The sequence below is a fragment of the Nymphaea colorata genome, chromosome 8 (genome assembly GCF_008831285.2).
Source record: "Nymphaea colorata isolate Beijing-Zhang1983 chromosome 8, ASM883128v2, whole genome shotgun sequence".
In the NCBI taxonomy this organism is placed as follows: Eukaryota; Viridiplantae; Streptophyta; class Magnoliopsida; order Nymphaeales; family Nymphaeaceae; genus Nymphaea; species Nymphaea colorata.
The window spans coordinates 9,446,746-9,463,888 of NC_045145.1; the positions used below are offsets into that span (position 1 = coordinate 9,446,746).

The 17,143-nt window shown below is 37.4% G+C and overlaps 1 protein-coding gene across 2 annotated transcripts in view; it reads right to left on the reverse strand.

The window, feature by feature from the left end:
• Nucleotides 1-17,143, reverse strand: part of LOC116258667 (putative DUF21 domain-containing protein At3g13070, chloroplastic) — a 59,769-nt gene that overhangs the window by 30,437 nt on the left and 12,189 nt on the right. The window contains exons 4-11 of one of the 2 annotated variants that reach the window (XM_031635957.2): nt 16,568-16,645; nt 16,354-16,457; nt 5,557-5,638; nt 4,283-4,422; nt 4,125-4,203; nt 3,925-3,988; nt 3,583-3,674; nt 2,190-2,255 (exon numbers count right to left, since the gene is read on the reverse strand). In XM_031635957.2, coding sequence (XP_031491817.1) covers nt 2,190-2,255; nt 3,583-3,674; nt 3,925-3,988; nt 4,125-4,203; nt 4,283-4,422; nt 5,557-5,638; nt 16,354-16,457; nt 16,568-16,645 — 705 coding nt within the window. Of the gene's footprint in view, nt 1-2,189; nt 2,256-3,582; nt 3,675-3,924; nt 3,989-4,124; nt 4,204-4,282; nt 4,423-5,556; nt 5,639-16,353; nt 16,458-16,562; nt 16,646-17,143 lie in introns of both variants that reach the window. The other variant, XM_031635958.2, reaches the window with a different exon arrangement.

Consider the following 17,143-nt stretch of genomic DNA (forward strand, 5'->3'; position numbering starts at 1 on the left):
CATGCTTGAATTAAGTTTGGAGGGAGGATTCGTTTGAGCAATGGCAGTTTAGGCAAAGAGACTTCATGAAGTATATACACACACACACACACACATTTTTGCATGGTAACTTGTACTTGTCGATAAGATGTTACGATTCGTTGAACTGAAACAACACTTGTAATTCAAGTCACGACTAAGAATGAGAGTCAAAAGGTATGCCACCAATAAGTTGAATGAAAGATTTGAAATTTAGATCAGTCCACCCCGATCCCGTGAGCTTGGGAGAGCTTGAAGGAATTTCCTATAGGGAGATTCAATCTCTCGGCACCTTCTAGAAACATCAACCTCCGACTTCATAGCTTTTTCCTATCTAAATAGATATTAATGGCGAATTAAGTGTCTAAAGAACTTATTGTACTGAGTTTTGCAGGTGGACCAAGAGCATCGAGCCAACCCTAAACAACAAGATCCAGAGCTCGAGTCATTTTCGTTATTCGTGGAGGCGCGTCAAGTACAACGATATTCCAAACAAATCTCTGTCTGGCCAAATATGGATTGTGTTCTGCACTCCTAAGTGTGGGTTATTAGGATCATTGGATCCTATAAATGTTCCCTTGTTTGAATAATGTGTGAATTGACGTACTTTCGATCAAATGAATGGTCGTATGAAATTACCGATTGTCTTCAATTATTGTGCAATGGCATAAGCATGCTAGAAATGTAACTGTTTAGGACAACATTAGGTGGGGTATCGAGTTAAGTACATCCTCGGCCTCGGCCTCGATTGTGCATTAATGAACATGAGCATCCTAGCATGATAGCTGCTTAGGACAGCTACGAGTCAACTAGGTATAGAAACTACTCTCCATGGTTCGGTTAAGATTTTCTATGAACTGAATGATGTGTATTTGAATGAATTAAATGGGTAAATGTATTCTTTAATGTTGTTCGGCTAGCCCCAAGAGCAATGACTGGTAATGTGACCTTACGAATGTAGTTTGGGGTTGGATTGTTCTCAAGAAGTGAGCCAACCATGTGTACTAGTCAATCATAATGTGTATGGTTGTCCACATTGTTAATTTGTATGGGATACATTCCACCTCACTACTGGTCTTTCCTGCTTGGTGTGCAGCCAATGCAAGGCCCTAGGGTATCATTGCTTGTTGTGCTTGAAGAGTTGGGCTCATGCCTTTCCAAGCTGGATGTCCTAAGAAAGGTCCAATAACTCCCTTTAGGATACGTTCTTCTTTGGTGGATTGCTCTACTACTACAACGAGTATAGATCCGTAGTATTTGGGCCACCATGGCGGTTGTCTCCCGACCTGAGGTCACCCGTGGTATGCACTTGCATGTGTTTCACATGCATAGAAGCTATAAATTAAACATGAGAATGTGAATGAATTGATAGTGATTAACAAAGTGTGTTGTCTGTGACGAAAGGTCAAATCCCTACATGTTGTAGTATATGAAAGGGATTGCATTGATAGTTTAAGAGAGAATGCATGTATCCATCTTTATATAGAAGTGATTGTGATTTCCTCGTATTCTTAGTTTCCAGATCTGAGTAGAGATTTATCTAATTTGTCAAGATACTTTGAAGGCTCAACCTTCTGTTCTTTCTCTTTTTTAGGTTTGGCAGACCCAGGGCAGCAGGTTGCTTAGAAGGCTTAGCTCAGTTCCTACTAGTGAATTTTTGTGTCGTCATGCCGGCACGTCGTCCCTTGTTTTTATGATCCATTGATGTCTTTTGGCTTGAACATCATTATTTTGTTATGGGACCATTTTTGTCATGGGGTCATTTACAATCATGTAAAGACATTTTTGTACGTACAATCTTGTTCTTTTGTGCACAAATGAATTAGTTGTCTCATTCTTATCTTGAAATTGTAGTTCTGTTTTGATTGTTGTGTTATCACATGTTGATGGATTGCATTTAAAAAAAAAAGATGAAAAGTTGGGGTGTGACAGTTGAAGGCATGATGATGGTACGCAATACATGACCACCTTAAGTCACATGGTATGAGTACAATTGAGGTATGGATACAGAGCTATAGGTACCGACACAACAACACAACAACTTTAGAAAATATCGGTAAAGGGGTACAGCATGATATATATATATATATATATATATATATATATATATATATATATATATATATATCAAAAATGAAAGTAACATTTAAATGAAAAAAGTAACTGCTCACCTTTGAGTCATTCTCGTCAAATATTTCTCCAACAATTTCCTCAACAACATCTTCCAACGTAACTATCTGTTTCATCCACAACCCAAAAAACAAACAATATCAAGACAAGGATAGTTGTAATATAACACCAAGTAACTACAGTACATTGCCCAAATGACAAATTTCATTTCTTTGAAGTTTGAATTTTGAAGAAACTAATATCACAAGATACTGATGAGATTTTATCCAGTAACAGTGAATTTAACAAGTAGGAGAAACTGCTGACAACTGATCCACATGACAAATCAAAATTCAGATGATCTAATGACTGACACTAATATTTGGCTTATTCCATAAGTTATGAGACAACTGCCAGGGAAAATAGTTGGATGAAGAACTTATGCTATATAGCATGTGTAGTGGGAGGATGATAGCAAAGTTGGCTTCCACCATTTCACCAAAATGATGTCTGATGGAGCATCTCAACAGAGTTGGAGCCCACATAAAAATAAGCATAAACCTTGACCTCAGTCAGGAATTACAGTGGGCAGTGCGACAGCTCTAGATTTACTTGATGAAAATGTAATTCTGTTTTACAGTCCTTCCTGATCATTTGTGTATACCTAATCAGCATTAGTATAGACAGTAAAATGAAACAGACCTAATAATATACAACATAAACCCCAAAAAAATTATATTAATTTCTATTTCCAGTGCTACCTGAAAAGTAGAACGAACAACAAACCATGGGCATAAACCACTTCTAACAAATGGACAAGGGCTTTAGGTGGGCAGGGAATTGGTTAGAATGCCTTTGACCTTTTCACTTCAGCACTTCAAGCATTGGTTGACACTTGGAAATGCCCAGATTAGTAATATTAAATACTTCAGAATATCCAATCCACATATTGACATGCTTTTTAGTCGACTTAGGTTTTCAAACCGACATTTACATAATTAGTTTCATAAAAAAGGAGAAAAGACATAAAAATATATATTCCAGCTAGAGTGCAAGATGCTTAAGCATGTCCAATAATTTCCATATGTAGAACCATGCTATGCATACATGGATTACAAAATATATGCATATGCAGAAGCTTTGAGCATGAAACCACCACCAACCACAAGCATGGGGTGGTCTCTTTACCAGCCTACTCACACAGTACTGCAGCAGTCTATCAATAGTTAAGCAGATTGATCCTCTAACTAAAGCATCAGTTGATGTACTAGCAGAAGTTGTAAGTCATGTTAGACTACATGTCACAATCAGTTAGTGCATATGTTCCACAGAAATATGACAACTCAGGACACCAAAAATCGCTAGTGTGCATAAATGGCAAAGATATAGAAATGAACTTTGAATGAAGGCTTTCAAAGTAGCATGTTTCTGAAAAATAGAAATAATGAATCATACCCCTACAGTTCCGCCATACTCATTAAGGACAACAGCCATGTGAACCTTTCTGATTCTAAACTCTCTCAGCAAGTTCCAGACAGACATTGAATCTGGAGTTTAAACAAGGAAATCATCATTATTAAATATAGTATTTATTTTACAGTAATCTGAAATCTATAGAATATGCAAGTCGTTGTACACTTTATTCATTCTAATGATCTTATTGGTATGCTTTTCTACCATAAGTTTTTCCATTAAATGTCAAAAAATGACATCTTCTTAACTTTATCTTATTCTATATGACAAACAGATGGCCGAGCAGAAATACATTTATCATGAAGAAATGCAAGGTAACAATACCAGGTACAAAATATGCAGGCTTGTGAGCAATTTCTTCTACAGTTGAAGTCTCAAGTAGGTCAGTCTACAAATCAAATAGATCTCACATTAAGAACTGACCCTTTGAAGGTTAATCATGCACCATATACTATAGAAAGTGAAATATTAATACATAAAATGCAACAGAGATCCTATGAGGACATCAAACAAGAGAAGCAAACCTTGTCAACATAATCAAGCATGTCCATTGCATAAGCAATACCAACAATGTTATCAACCCGTTGCTCGAAAACAGGAACCCTAACAGTTTCAAGACAACCAGTTTAGACAACCCATGGTATAAATGCTCTTTTGCCAAGTGTTAAATCATTGTCCGTACCTGGAGTATTGATTAATTACCCACAAATTCCTGAATTCAATAAGAGTTGCACTAGCATCAATTGCAACAACATCAACAAGAGGAGTCATTACTTCTCGAACATGTGTGTCCTTAATCTCCAACACATTCTCTATCATATCCTGTTATAAGTGAATGCATTGAATATGCATTAATAAAGGTCTGAATATTCTTTTAATAAACACTTAGGCATTTAGAATACCATCGCCAGGGAATAGGGCAGTTCTCATTCATGCATATATGTGCAAACAGAACATTAAAGGATCAAGTAATTACTTCAGCAATTAAAGGAATGCCTGTTCAATTTACTTTTCATAGTCGCTGACTCGCCATGAAAGATCTAATATTGAAAGTTGCAACCATAAAGAAAATCAGGCTAATCAAACATGTTAGTTCTTAATGCTAATGTGTGTATGCTATTCCCTAAACAATAATACATTTTAAGATTACATTTTCAGAAACCACCATCAATACCTTTAACAATGAACATAAATTTTGATCCCCAAAGCATGTCTTAAACAAGTTTGTGCTCAAGAACAGTGGTACAAAGTGTCCTCTAAGTGGAGACAACCGATGGAAACCAGAAAATGGTTATTGTAATAGTATCAACTTTATAAGGGAATTCTGAAGAAAATGGATGTTGGATGTGCAACAGATCCTTGAAATGATATTTGCATCACGTGACAATAAAAAACTGCTCAGCACCTCAGTGCTTTATTACAGCAATAAAAATTTAAAGCCTTAGATAGATTACTTTAGTTTGACATAGACACCTCCAACATCCAATCAAACACAGCTTCATTATAGAAGTCATGAAAATAGGATTTTCAAATCCATAAATGATCATAGACATTTGTCCAGTGCTAAACACTTAAGCAGATAAAAGTTTAAGAAACATAGAAGGATTGTCTCATTCCGGTCCTCTCTCTTCACTGAACGTGTTTTAATGGAAAAGGTGAGAGAGATCGATGTAGCAGTGAGGGTTGATAGATTCGGTAGTTATCAAGTTTTCTTGCTTGCAAATACTTTTAGAAGCTTAAAAGCAACTTCAGAAAATTGAAAGCTTTAATGCACATATACCAATGATATACAGGCCATACTTGAAGTCTTGACAATGAGAACCCTGTTGAGTTGCAGTAATAACACTATTTTAGTTAAAAATGTAGGATACTCAACAATCATGTTCTTATCCAAAAGACAGGAAATATTAAAAACAAAGTATTGAAGCCTGTCATATTTGGCGCAATGTCACAAACCTGCTCCTCTTCTTCAATAGCTCCACTTAGTTCTGCACCTCGCAACATTAGCTTCAATTCATCTTCAGTAACATATGGCTCACTATAGAGCAGAACAGATGACAACAAGTCAGAAGATTAAAACATTGTAAGAAATTTCCTTTTCTAGCAAAAGAAGTTTATATTCTTACTAGTGCAGTCAACATTCCATTGTCAGGAAACTTTAAGTCAGAAAACATTGCAGATACTTATCTACATAAGATTCCAGCAAACAGCAAATTGTATTGAAGAAATCAAACAAGCAAGAGATTTTTATTATAACTTATATGCTTTTCACACTTCACATGCTATGCAGTTTATATTCCAACAGTTATGCAGTTTTCTAATCACAACTTATATGTATTTTAACCTCCCTAATGAACCAGTCTTCGCTTTTCTCAATATCAACAGTTCCTAATAAAAGAGATGGAAAAGAGATCATCGGTAAATTTGGATAACCCTTGAAAATCCAGTAAGGTTGAAAGACAATCTCATGAATATAAGTTATGATGTCAATGTATCATGATCTTTTTAGTACTTGTAGTTAGATGTGTTTGAAAGACTTCATTCTCTTCAATATATATGAAAGTATTTGGAAGTCTTTGTTTTCATGAATACAAGTTATTGTGTCAATTTACCATGAATTTTTAGTACTTGGTGTAGTTAAACCTGTGCCTAGGCAAGAACCCAGACACCCTAGGTTGGTAGGTCCCTAGGCAGCCATTTGGTCATCATTGATTCAGTTATACATATCTAAATAAATGTATGATATTTAATATTACAAATAAATCAATAAATAAGTTGACATACAAACACAACACACATATATAGTCAGATAGAAAAGACCCAGCATCTTAGCTTTCCACAAGGCTTGCTTATTTATGATAGTTGTTAAATAGTCTTTACAGTCGGTTAGAGTGTTTCTGCAATATTAGGAAGTTGGAGTGTAGGTTTTTTATTATTATCTTATTTTGTTTGGACTAATATTGTAACTCTTGTACCGCCAGCCCTAATCTCTTTAACTTTGAGATTAGGGTTACGTTAATGATAATTCTAAAGTTACTCCCTCTTTGGTAGTAACATGGTATCAGAGCATAGGGTATCCTAGGCAGCAAAGTAAGTCCTCCGGCAACTCCTTACTCCGGTGATCCCTTTCCTTCTCTCTTTTTGTCGCCCATCTCTATTCCTCCTTATCTTCCAACAGGGAGGCGGTAAGAGAATAGGGCTTGATTGTGCTGCGTGAAGGAGGGCCTGATCATGCCTATGTGGAAGGCGTGATCAGATCCTCGAGTGGATCATGTGGAGCAGAGTTGATCTGCTATTTGTGGATGTTGTTTAAGGCGTGATCAGAATTTAAAATGGATTGTGTGGTGCAGAGTTGATCTGCTATTTGTGGATGTTGTTTGGAATTTTTTTATGTGATTTGTGCATGGCTATTAGTATGCGGGTCAACTAACAGTGGAGAAACAATAGTCAGCAGCAGTCAGCAGTCTACAGCAGCCAGCAGTCATCTGTAGTAGTCGGCTGCAACCGTAGTAGTCTGTTATCTTCTCTATTTCTACTTTTCAGAATTGGTTAGTCCTGTGATAACATATTCCTCTTTGCTGCCTAGTATATGATATTCTTATGGTCTTCGAGGTCAGTTGAGACCTTATTTTTCTCTGTTGTAGTTGACTGTTGCATCCTATACACATATATTGTGCATCAGTTTTCTCTTAATATACTATGGCTGATGGTAGTAAGTGTGAAGGTTCTAATGAATACAAGATGACTGGAAATTCCTTCTCATAGGGAACCATGATCAAACTTAATGGTTTGAATTATGAAATTTGGTCCAGGGTGTTCATGATGTCTGTGGCTAGTCATAGGAAGAGACATATTCTTGAAGAAAATGAACCTATTGAAAAAAAGAGGAAATATGCTGCGTGAGATGAGGATAATAACATTGTTATGTCGTGAATTAGGAACAGTGTGGAGTCACACTTTGAATCCGGTATGGTAGCAAAGTTTCTATCTAGGTTATCTTCAAAGTACCCTGTGGCAAAGGCACAAATTCTCACAGGCAGTGATCTTCCAGACTTAGTTGATACATATAACAGGGTGAGCCCTCTTGCAATCACTCTCTCTCAGCCTACGCATGACACACCAGTCTTTGCACTTGTGGTTTTAGGAGGACGTGAACATAGATAGCTCTTATGTTGGAGCTAGGGGACGTAGTACAGGCCGAGGTGTAGGTCGCGGCAGGTTTCAATGCACCTTCTGTGGTAAATTAGGTCATTTAGAGTATCGTTGCTGGGACAAGCATCCTCAACTTCGTTTTGTTGGTCCACCAAGGCGTGGTGGAGGTAGAATCACTGCAGGCAAAGGGTCTTCCTCGTCCCAAACAGCTTCCTCAAAGGCTACAGTATCTATGGTTGAGTCTCCTACTAATTCTCCTATACCCACATCATATTCCCTTAACTTAAGTAAGGATGAATATGATCTTATTCTTGATCAGAGATCTACCTCAACATCTACTACCACTATTGTAATGGACTCATCTTCTCGGTTGGTGCCCCTACCAATGACCTAGGTATGATGTGGATGATAGATTCAGGCACTGTTGCAATCAGCCACAGATTTTTTCATCATTAATCAGATTCTCTGCACCATAGCATATCAGACTGGCTGATGGCAAGCTGTCCCCAGTTATGGCCAGTGGTGATATCTATCTTCCACACTTAGGCACCATTACACATGTGCTATATGCTCTGCGGTTTCCTGTTAATTAGTTATTTATTAAGCAACTAGCTAGTTACTTACAGTGTAGAGTCATTTTTTTATCCTGGTTCATGTTCTTTTCAGGACTTACAAACTGGAAAGATGATTGGTGGCGGACATGAACGTAAAGGACTATATTTCTTTTCTATCCCAGTAGATGTTGCTGTATCTTCTTTCAAGTCGAGAATCTTTCTTTTCCAGTGGCATCTCAGACTGGGTCACCCATTTTGTCCAAACTTCGATGCATGTTTCCAGGCATTTCTGCATCAAAGTCTTTATTATGTGATGCATGCCAATTAGGCAAGCATACACGGAATAGTTTTCCTTCGAGTTAAGAGTCCATGTAGTCAAAGCCCTTTTGATCTTTTTCATGTGGATGTTTGGGGTCCAAGTCGGGTTTCTTTTCGATCGCATTTCTGGTATGACCTTGTTTTGGTTGATGATTTTACTCAATGTTGTAAAAAACGTATCGTAAGGCGTATTGGTCGGGCTTTAAGATACGCCGTATCTTAACCATATCGTAAATTTTAAAAAAATAATAATAATAAATTAGAAAAAAAATTTAAAAAAATCAAAAAATTCATAAAAAATCAGAAAAAAATAAAAATAATAAATTCTTCATAGAAACCATGGTTTAGTCTTTTAGATAATGATAGACTTATTATTTTGCTAAATGCTATAAACTTACACGTTCACGGTTCATCATTCATACTTCATAGACATCAAAATTCATAACAATATCATTCTTTTTCATCTTTATCTTCATGGTTTAAAAAAAAACCATTTCCTCTCAATGGGAATCAGCCACCCATGCACAAATCCATGGTTTAATAGATGATTTCACGATGACAATCGATGATTTCACAATGGAAATCAATGATTTCCCTCTAAAACGGTACAATCTATAGATTAGAAATGAGGAAGGGGTGGGTTTTTATAAAAAAAAAAACTCAAAAAAATGGGGTTCAAGTATCCTTTTTGGAACTCGATCACAATATACTTGTCCCCACACGTCCCTACGGAAGGGTGTCGCCGAACGCAAACATCAGCAACTCCTAAATGTGGCCTGCACCCTCATGCTGCATTCTCATATGTCTGCCTACTTTAGGGGTGATGCTATTCTCACCATTTGCTATCTCACTAATAGATTACCCTCATCGGCCATCCAAGAATGCATTCCCATTCAAATATTATATCTTGATCAACTGTTATTTCATATACCTCCTAAAGTATTTGGATGCACTTGTTTTGCACACATCTTAGGCCCAAACAAAAACAAACTTGCGGCCCAAGCCATCAAATGTGTATTCATTAGATATTCTGCAAATCAAAAAGGATATCGGTATTTTGATCCTCATCCCATGAAAGAGATTGACAGTGCGGATGTTACATTCTTTGAGTCTCGTCCTTATTTTTCCTCTCTGAGTCCCACTATGTCTGAGATGTCAGTTTCTATTCATCTTCCTATTCCTCCAGTGTCATTTGAGTCTATTCTTCCTTCTCCACCTGTGTCATGTGAACGTTTCCTTGATCCTCTGTTAGTCTACACTCGCCGTCAAAATCCCTCTCCAAATCGCCCACCAGCGTCTTCTCAAGAGGTAAGTTCTACTGATAAGGCTGACCCAGGCATAAATGATGACCACTGTGCAGATGACCTCCCTATTGCTATTTGGAAGGGCCAGCGATAATGCACACTCATCCGATCTCTAACTTTGTCTCTACTGGTTATCTGAGTACAAGTTTGGTACAGTTTGATCAAGCTATGTCTACTCATATTATCTCGTCTTCTCACCACCAAGTCTTACTAGACTCACGATAGAGGCAAGCCATGCAGGAGAAAATGGATGTGCTTATTTCTAGGGAGACTTGGGACTTGGTGGATCCACCGTTGTTGGCTCCAAATGGGTGTTCACCATCAAGTATCATTCTGATGGTTCAGTTGAACGGTTCAAAGCACATCTTGTAGCTAAAGGATATAGACAAACTTATGGGGTTGACTTCTTTGAGACTTTTTCACCCATGGCTCAGTTAGGCACTATTTGACTCATTATATCATTTCTTGTCCAGCAGGATTGGCCTCTATTTCAGCTTGTATGTGAAAAATGCCTTTTTATATGGAAATCTCTCTAAAACAAACTATATGCAACAACCACCTGGTTTTGAGCGACACGAAGAGTGTTCCAAGGTATGCAAACCAAAAAAGGCCATTTATGAACTTAAACAGAGTCCCCGTGCATGGTTCCATAAGCTAACTGAAGTTGTATCTAAATGTGGGTTTCGAAGATCCCAGCTTGATCACTCGTTGTTTATCAAGCGATGCACATCTGGTATAGTGATATTGATTGTGTATGTTGATGATATTGTTCCCACCGAGAAAAAGTGCTTCTATATAAATTTCCTCAATAGACATTGAATTATTAGCTATCTCTTATGCCTTGAAATATTTTGAATTATTCATACTCTGAAAACAATTGTTTATTCGAACTGACTATGAAGTTATTGTAAAGTTTCATGCTCAATTACACAAAACAAGAAAAAAATCTTCTGCAAGACGATGGTTGGATTTCAGAGACACTGTTCAGAGACACTGTATCAACTTATTCAGCACAAATCACCTTTGAGCATATCAAAGGAAAAGATAAGAACATTGCAAACATCCTCCCTCATCTGCTATCAATATAGATAGCTTATGTGTAACCTAGTTGGCACTTGGCGCCCTAGCACTTTGGTTATTTTGAGAAAAGAGAGACTAACTATGTAACACGGGTAGTGCTCCAAAGGAGCAGTACCAGTACTGTACTGGTACGACACTGGTACAGGTACGGGTACGGCGTCGGGTATGGCCTGGGTGCGGCGTTGACCGTGCCGGGTACGGTCAAAGTACCCGAGGTCGAATCCGACCATTTTCAAACTCGGTCAAAGTTGACCGAGTCCAAAATCGTCCATTGCACGTTTTAAAAAACCATTTTTTTCCCTCTTTTCACACGATGCCTTTGCCCTCTTGCCTCACCCCTCTCGTCCCTTGCCTTCTCGCCCCTTTCACCCCTCTTGCCTTTCTCATCCTCTCACCTCTCCCCTCCTTGTCCCTCTCATTCCTCGCCTTTTCGCCCCTTGGAACTCTCAAAGGACAGATTTTTTGTTTTGAAATTCTTAGTATATACAAATTTTGGATCATGATTTAATGATTTATGAATATGCTATTTTGTTTGTAATTTTTTTGATATACATATATATTTTTATTTATATATATGTGTGTGTACGGCCGTACCCCCGCACCCGAGTTTTTGGAAAATGATTCGTACCCGTACCCGCACCGGTACCCGTACCGGCACCCGCACCGGTACCTATGTGACATAGGAGACTAATAGATGAGGTACAGTAAGCAAGTTCACATAGCAAGTAGTAAAAACAGGCAAGCATGTGGAAGATATAGAAAACACTTGGAAATAAAACAAAAGCTACTTATAGGATGACCATTCCTTTATTGATCTTTAAAAGAGTACATCCTCTCTTATGAGAGAGGTTCTTTTCTTAGCTCATGGCCAATAACATATTTTCCCTTAGGAATACACCATCGAAACACTCAAGAGGAAAGGAAGGAGAGGTTTCTTCGTCTACATCTAAGTCCAAGTCTCAGTGTCCTCTTCTTAGTGCAGACTGCGGATTTTATAGAGGCCTCCGAAGTCTCCAAAAAGGCTCACATGTCCTCCATTTTAACTTATCCACAGCTTTTCTACTTTTGGCAGTAGTGAGTGAAGGGATAAGATTCTTTTTCTTATTCGATGCTCTGTGAGTGCGCTTTGTTTTTTTTGACAAAACATCTTTCGGCTGAGTGGTGCTTAAAAAAGAACCACTTTTCTTTTGTCGTTCACATGGATATGCTGGAGTGGTCCCTTGAAAGGAACCACTTTCTTCTGTCGTTTACATGGACATATTGTCCAGAGAGGAATCATATTCCCTCTTGTAATGTGGTCTCAGTGGAGTAGGTGTAAAGATGGGTTGTTCTCTTCCGCGTGCTACTGTCGACCTTCTTACTGTAAAAATCTTTAGTCCTTCTCTGCTTTCTTCTATTGCCATCTTCCTTCCACACACGTAGTAAGTGTCTGCTTGGTGCTTTATGAGGTGGCAATAAGGTTTAGCTGTAACTTCAGAGCCTGTATATCTCCTTTGTCTATCCGATCTATGAATCCTTGAAGTTTCGTCAGTGCAGTGGCGTCTTTCTTTTTGTGTGAGCTGTAAATGGCACATCTACTGGTGGAAGAGTGATGCCACCATATCCCTCTTTCTGCTTATGATTTTGCAGTGTTTATAATAATTTTCATGCTCAAGGCACGTCTATAATGTACAAACTTTATTTTGTCATCTATCTGAGGATATGGTTTTTGCTTTTGATTTATGTCAAAAGTTAATTGGAAGTCTTTACCTACAAGTCCTATTTGGACTATATGGATATTTTCTTTTCTTTCCAAGAATCATTTGGAAGACTAATTAGTTCTGGTGCTGCTGAGAAGAATTTTAAAAAGACTATAGATTCAGCTGTAAAACCAAGATTTCCTAAAGCAAATTCTCTTACAGCCTTACCCAATTCTGGAGGAAGTAAACTGATTTCTTCAAATGAAAGGTATAGATAAAACATGGCTAAGGAACCATATTCAAACCATTTTTTAATAAATTTTGGGTTACAGCCTTGTAAACAAAGGATTCTGGGATAGATTCCAGAGCAATCAGTAAGATACTCTGCATTTGGGCCTTCTACTGACAACTGGTGTAGTTCAGCTAAGGTTTGAAAATATCTGTTGATAATTTCTGGAATTTGAATGATTTCATCAAAGACTTTTGAAAGATGAATTTTTGTATGAGTGTCAGAAATTGCTTTCACAGTAAGCTGACTTTATAAGGTTCCTGCCTCTTGTATACCTTTCCCTCTTTCATATGAAACCTGGGTTTTCTGGGCCGTGATGACACCTGTTTTGGATATTGTAGCCCATTTTGTCTCCACTGTTTGTAGGAGATCTACAGCTTCATCCAGCCATTTAGTCAGTTCAGCATGTTGATCAAGTACCTTTATCACCAACTTCTATTGTTCCATGTCGATCGCCTTTAAAAGTTATTCTGCCATGCTATCCACTCTGTATTGATAGGAGACGGGAGAGGATGTCTGCGACTCTGCAATGTTGTTATCTTTTCCTTTGATACGCTCAAAGATGATTTGTGTTGAATAAGTTGATACAATGTCTCTAAATTTCAACCATAGTCTTGCAGAAGACTTTTTCCCTGTTTCGTGTAATTGAGTATGAAACTTTACAATAGTTTCACAGTCAGTTCGAATAGAGAATTGTTTTCGGAGTATGAATATATTCAAAAGATTTCGAGGCGTAAGAGATAGCTAATACTTCAATGTCTATTGAGCAAATGTTTCCTTTTTCCATAAACTTTCCCGATGAATAATGACGTATTTCTTTGGTAGCTTTTAAATCATACTTGGAGGGCTTAGCTAATAAAACTGTACCCCATCCAAGGTGAGACCCGTCTTTCTGGACTATTAGATAGTCCGTACTAAGTGGTAATCTAAGGGGTTTTAATTGACTAACCAAATTTTTGATCTTTTTTACTTGTTCTATATCTTCTTGATTAAAGAATAGAACTCCATGAGGCCTTAACTTAGCATACAGGCCAGCAACTAGATGGTGCAGTTGTGGAATATATGGCCTGGCATAGTTTAGAATCCCTGGGAACTGTTGGAGTATCTTTTTATCTTCTAGTTTGTCTGGGAATTCTTTGATAATTTTGTTTATAATATGGGTTTGAAGTTTTATGTATCCATTTCTGATTTCTGTCCCAAGGAATTTAATATGGGTGTGGAGTAGTTCTATTATTTTCTTTGAAATTATAATACCCTGATCTTCAAATGTTCCGAAGGTTTTTTTCAAATGTTTAATATGTTCATTTTTTGTTTTAGAGAAAACGAGAATGTCGTCAACATAAACTATGGATTCATGTGAAACCAATGGTGCAAGGTCTATCATATTAGCCCCATTGATATGTTTACATTTGAAGATCTTACAAGCCTTCTATTGAAACAACCCCTAGGATTTAGGAAGACTTTCCAATCAGGTGTTGCAACACAGCAAGAATACATGTAGAAACAAGGATAGCAAAAAGATAAGAATCAACATCATCAGAAAAGAAGCCATCATGTGAATAAAAAAAAAAGCACGGTTGTAAAGCAGAAAGTGGCAATTTATATGCATATAGAACAGTGTAATTTTCTTTCGTACGCCATCTACATCAACCAAGGGCAATTAACAAGATAATAGCTATTGTGAGGATGAACTTTCGGACCAAAAAATGCATAGTTGAAAAATCCCACATGGGATTTCCCCAAATCGACCTAGACCAGCATTTTGCCGGGCCAGTATTCCAGTATTAGCCTAGTATACAACCAAATCTCAGATTGAATTGGTTTAGAACTGTCTGACTTTGTGGATCAGCAGGTGGCTGGTGATTCAGATGTTCCTCCACACCAAATCAACCAACGCCTTTACAGCCATTTACGAGCAAGTTGTAAAGATTTCTTTCCCTGTTATTGTTAAAACTGGAACATAGTCAGGTTTAAAAAACAAATTACAACTTAGGGTTTACGAGATGAAGTTCCCTCCCCCTTCATCACCGCTACTTGACAAATTAGGGTTTTAGGAATTACCTTTTTGCTATTGCAGAGGAAAAGTTCTGTAGTATCATTTCTTGTGGTTCCTATTCTACAAGCCTTTTAATTAAAAAAAAAAAAATCATATCTTATGCTAGAAGCTTTAGTTTTTATTTATAGTTACGATCGACTTGTTCATGAACCTTGTCTTAAAGAAACATTATAAAAAAATTAATGACCTAACCCGGATAAGTTGCCAAGCCAACTTATTGACCTGTGACTCAGAGATTTAGCCAATCCACAGCTTTCCCAACTTATGCCATGTATTCAAATTTAGCAGGATGCAGTATCAGTTCCAGAGGGAAGGAACAGCCACTAGACCAATAAAGATACATAGACCACAAGGTCTGAACCTTGTTCCTATATGACCTAATCAATTTGATAAAAGGCACCTCCCATCCATTCTCCTTATTTAGTTTTTAGCAGCATAAGAAAATCAAAAGGGTTTGTTCTACAACTCTGTCTGTCCAAGGAATGCAGAAGGGGATGGAGTTCCCTTTTGGTGTAGTTTTGAGTCAAAAACTGGGACCTCACAATCAATAGCCACTATATTGATGTTTTCCCCTCATACCTTTTGTTCTTCATGATCTGATATTTTGGGTCCCTGAGTGTTGAGGAACCATGAACTAGGCCCAAGGGATCAAATGACTGCTGGGCTTGGACCCAGCATCGACTTCAAATGTACCTTTAACCACACACTTGTGCCAATTTCAAGTACAGTTACCTTTTTGAGGACTAAATCTCTCACTTGTTAGCACTCGAATGTTGTTTTCCCCTCATACGTTTTATTCTTCATGATCTGATATTTTGGGTCCCTGAGTGTTGAGGAACCATGAACTAGGCCCAAGGGATCAAATGACTGCTGGGCTTGGACCCAGCATCGACTTCAAATGTACCTTTAACCACACACTAGTGCCAATTTCAAGTACAGTTACCTTTTTGAGGACTAAATCTCTCACTTGTTAGCACTCGAATGTATCAATTTCATGAACTCACAAGAGTTTCCATGCGCATATGCATCAAAATCATGAAACCAATTGCATAAAAGTAAAAGATCATCCATTTCAAATGGTTTCTGTAATTATTCTGATACCTTTGCATATTCATATATTATGCATACGAAGTTTCAAATGAAAGGAGAACCATGAATATGTGAAAAGCAGTTGTGGACTTCATACAGATCAAACACAAGGAATGACCACAGTAGTTTGTCTTCAGCAGACAATAGAAAGGAATACCTGAATGTCAGCATAATGGCTAATTAAAGGATAAGATTTGTCTCATTAAACACCATAATACTTCCAATACGGTACCTTCTTCCCTTTAGACCTAGCATCTTCAACATGCCCACTGATAAAAAGGTGACCACCCTTCCTACAGGATAAAGTATTAGGGAAAGCCAGGCAACTGGCCTAACCTAGTAGCAGTGAAAGGATGTATTAATATTCAGATTACTACTTTAATAAAGTAATGAAAAACTAACATATTACATTTTCAATTGTGAGAATAGAAACATTATCACCTTACCACAAATCTAGCAACATCGGTGGCATTATGAACAGCTATGCTTTTTGGAGTAATTTCTGTGAGTAGTAAAATAGCAACCTGAATTCATTCAAGACAAAGCTGAAAATTTTAATTGACTGAGTAAATTTTTTATAATTAAGGATGTGTGTGTATAAACAAAGTAACAAACTACATTGTATGATTTCACTATGAAAGCAGAAAAGGTTCTGAAATTCAATCAATGCAGTTTTACCATAGCACATTGGATCACATTACTATGCATCAGACACAGATTGCTGATCTTAATCACTGAAAATGACACTCATGAGCTAAATTAGTTGAGGACATAAGTAAAACGCTTGGCTTAACATGGATCACAAGTATTTTCAGATGAACAGCCAACAAAAGCTACAAGAACCAAAATAGGTATATAATCAATCTCATCAGTCAATCGATACCAACGTAAAACTTGAAAGTTGGATACAGGATAACTAACAATAGAAAACTGAACCTAACATAACTTTTGAAGATATTCCAGACTAAAACCATTAGAACAGCAATTCCAAACATACAGCATGTGTTCACGTGGATAAGCCA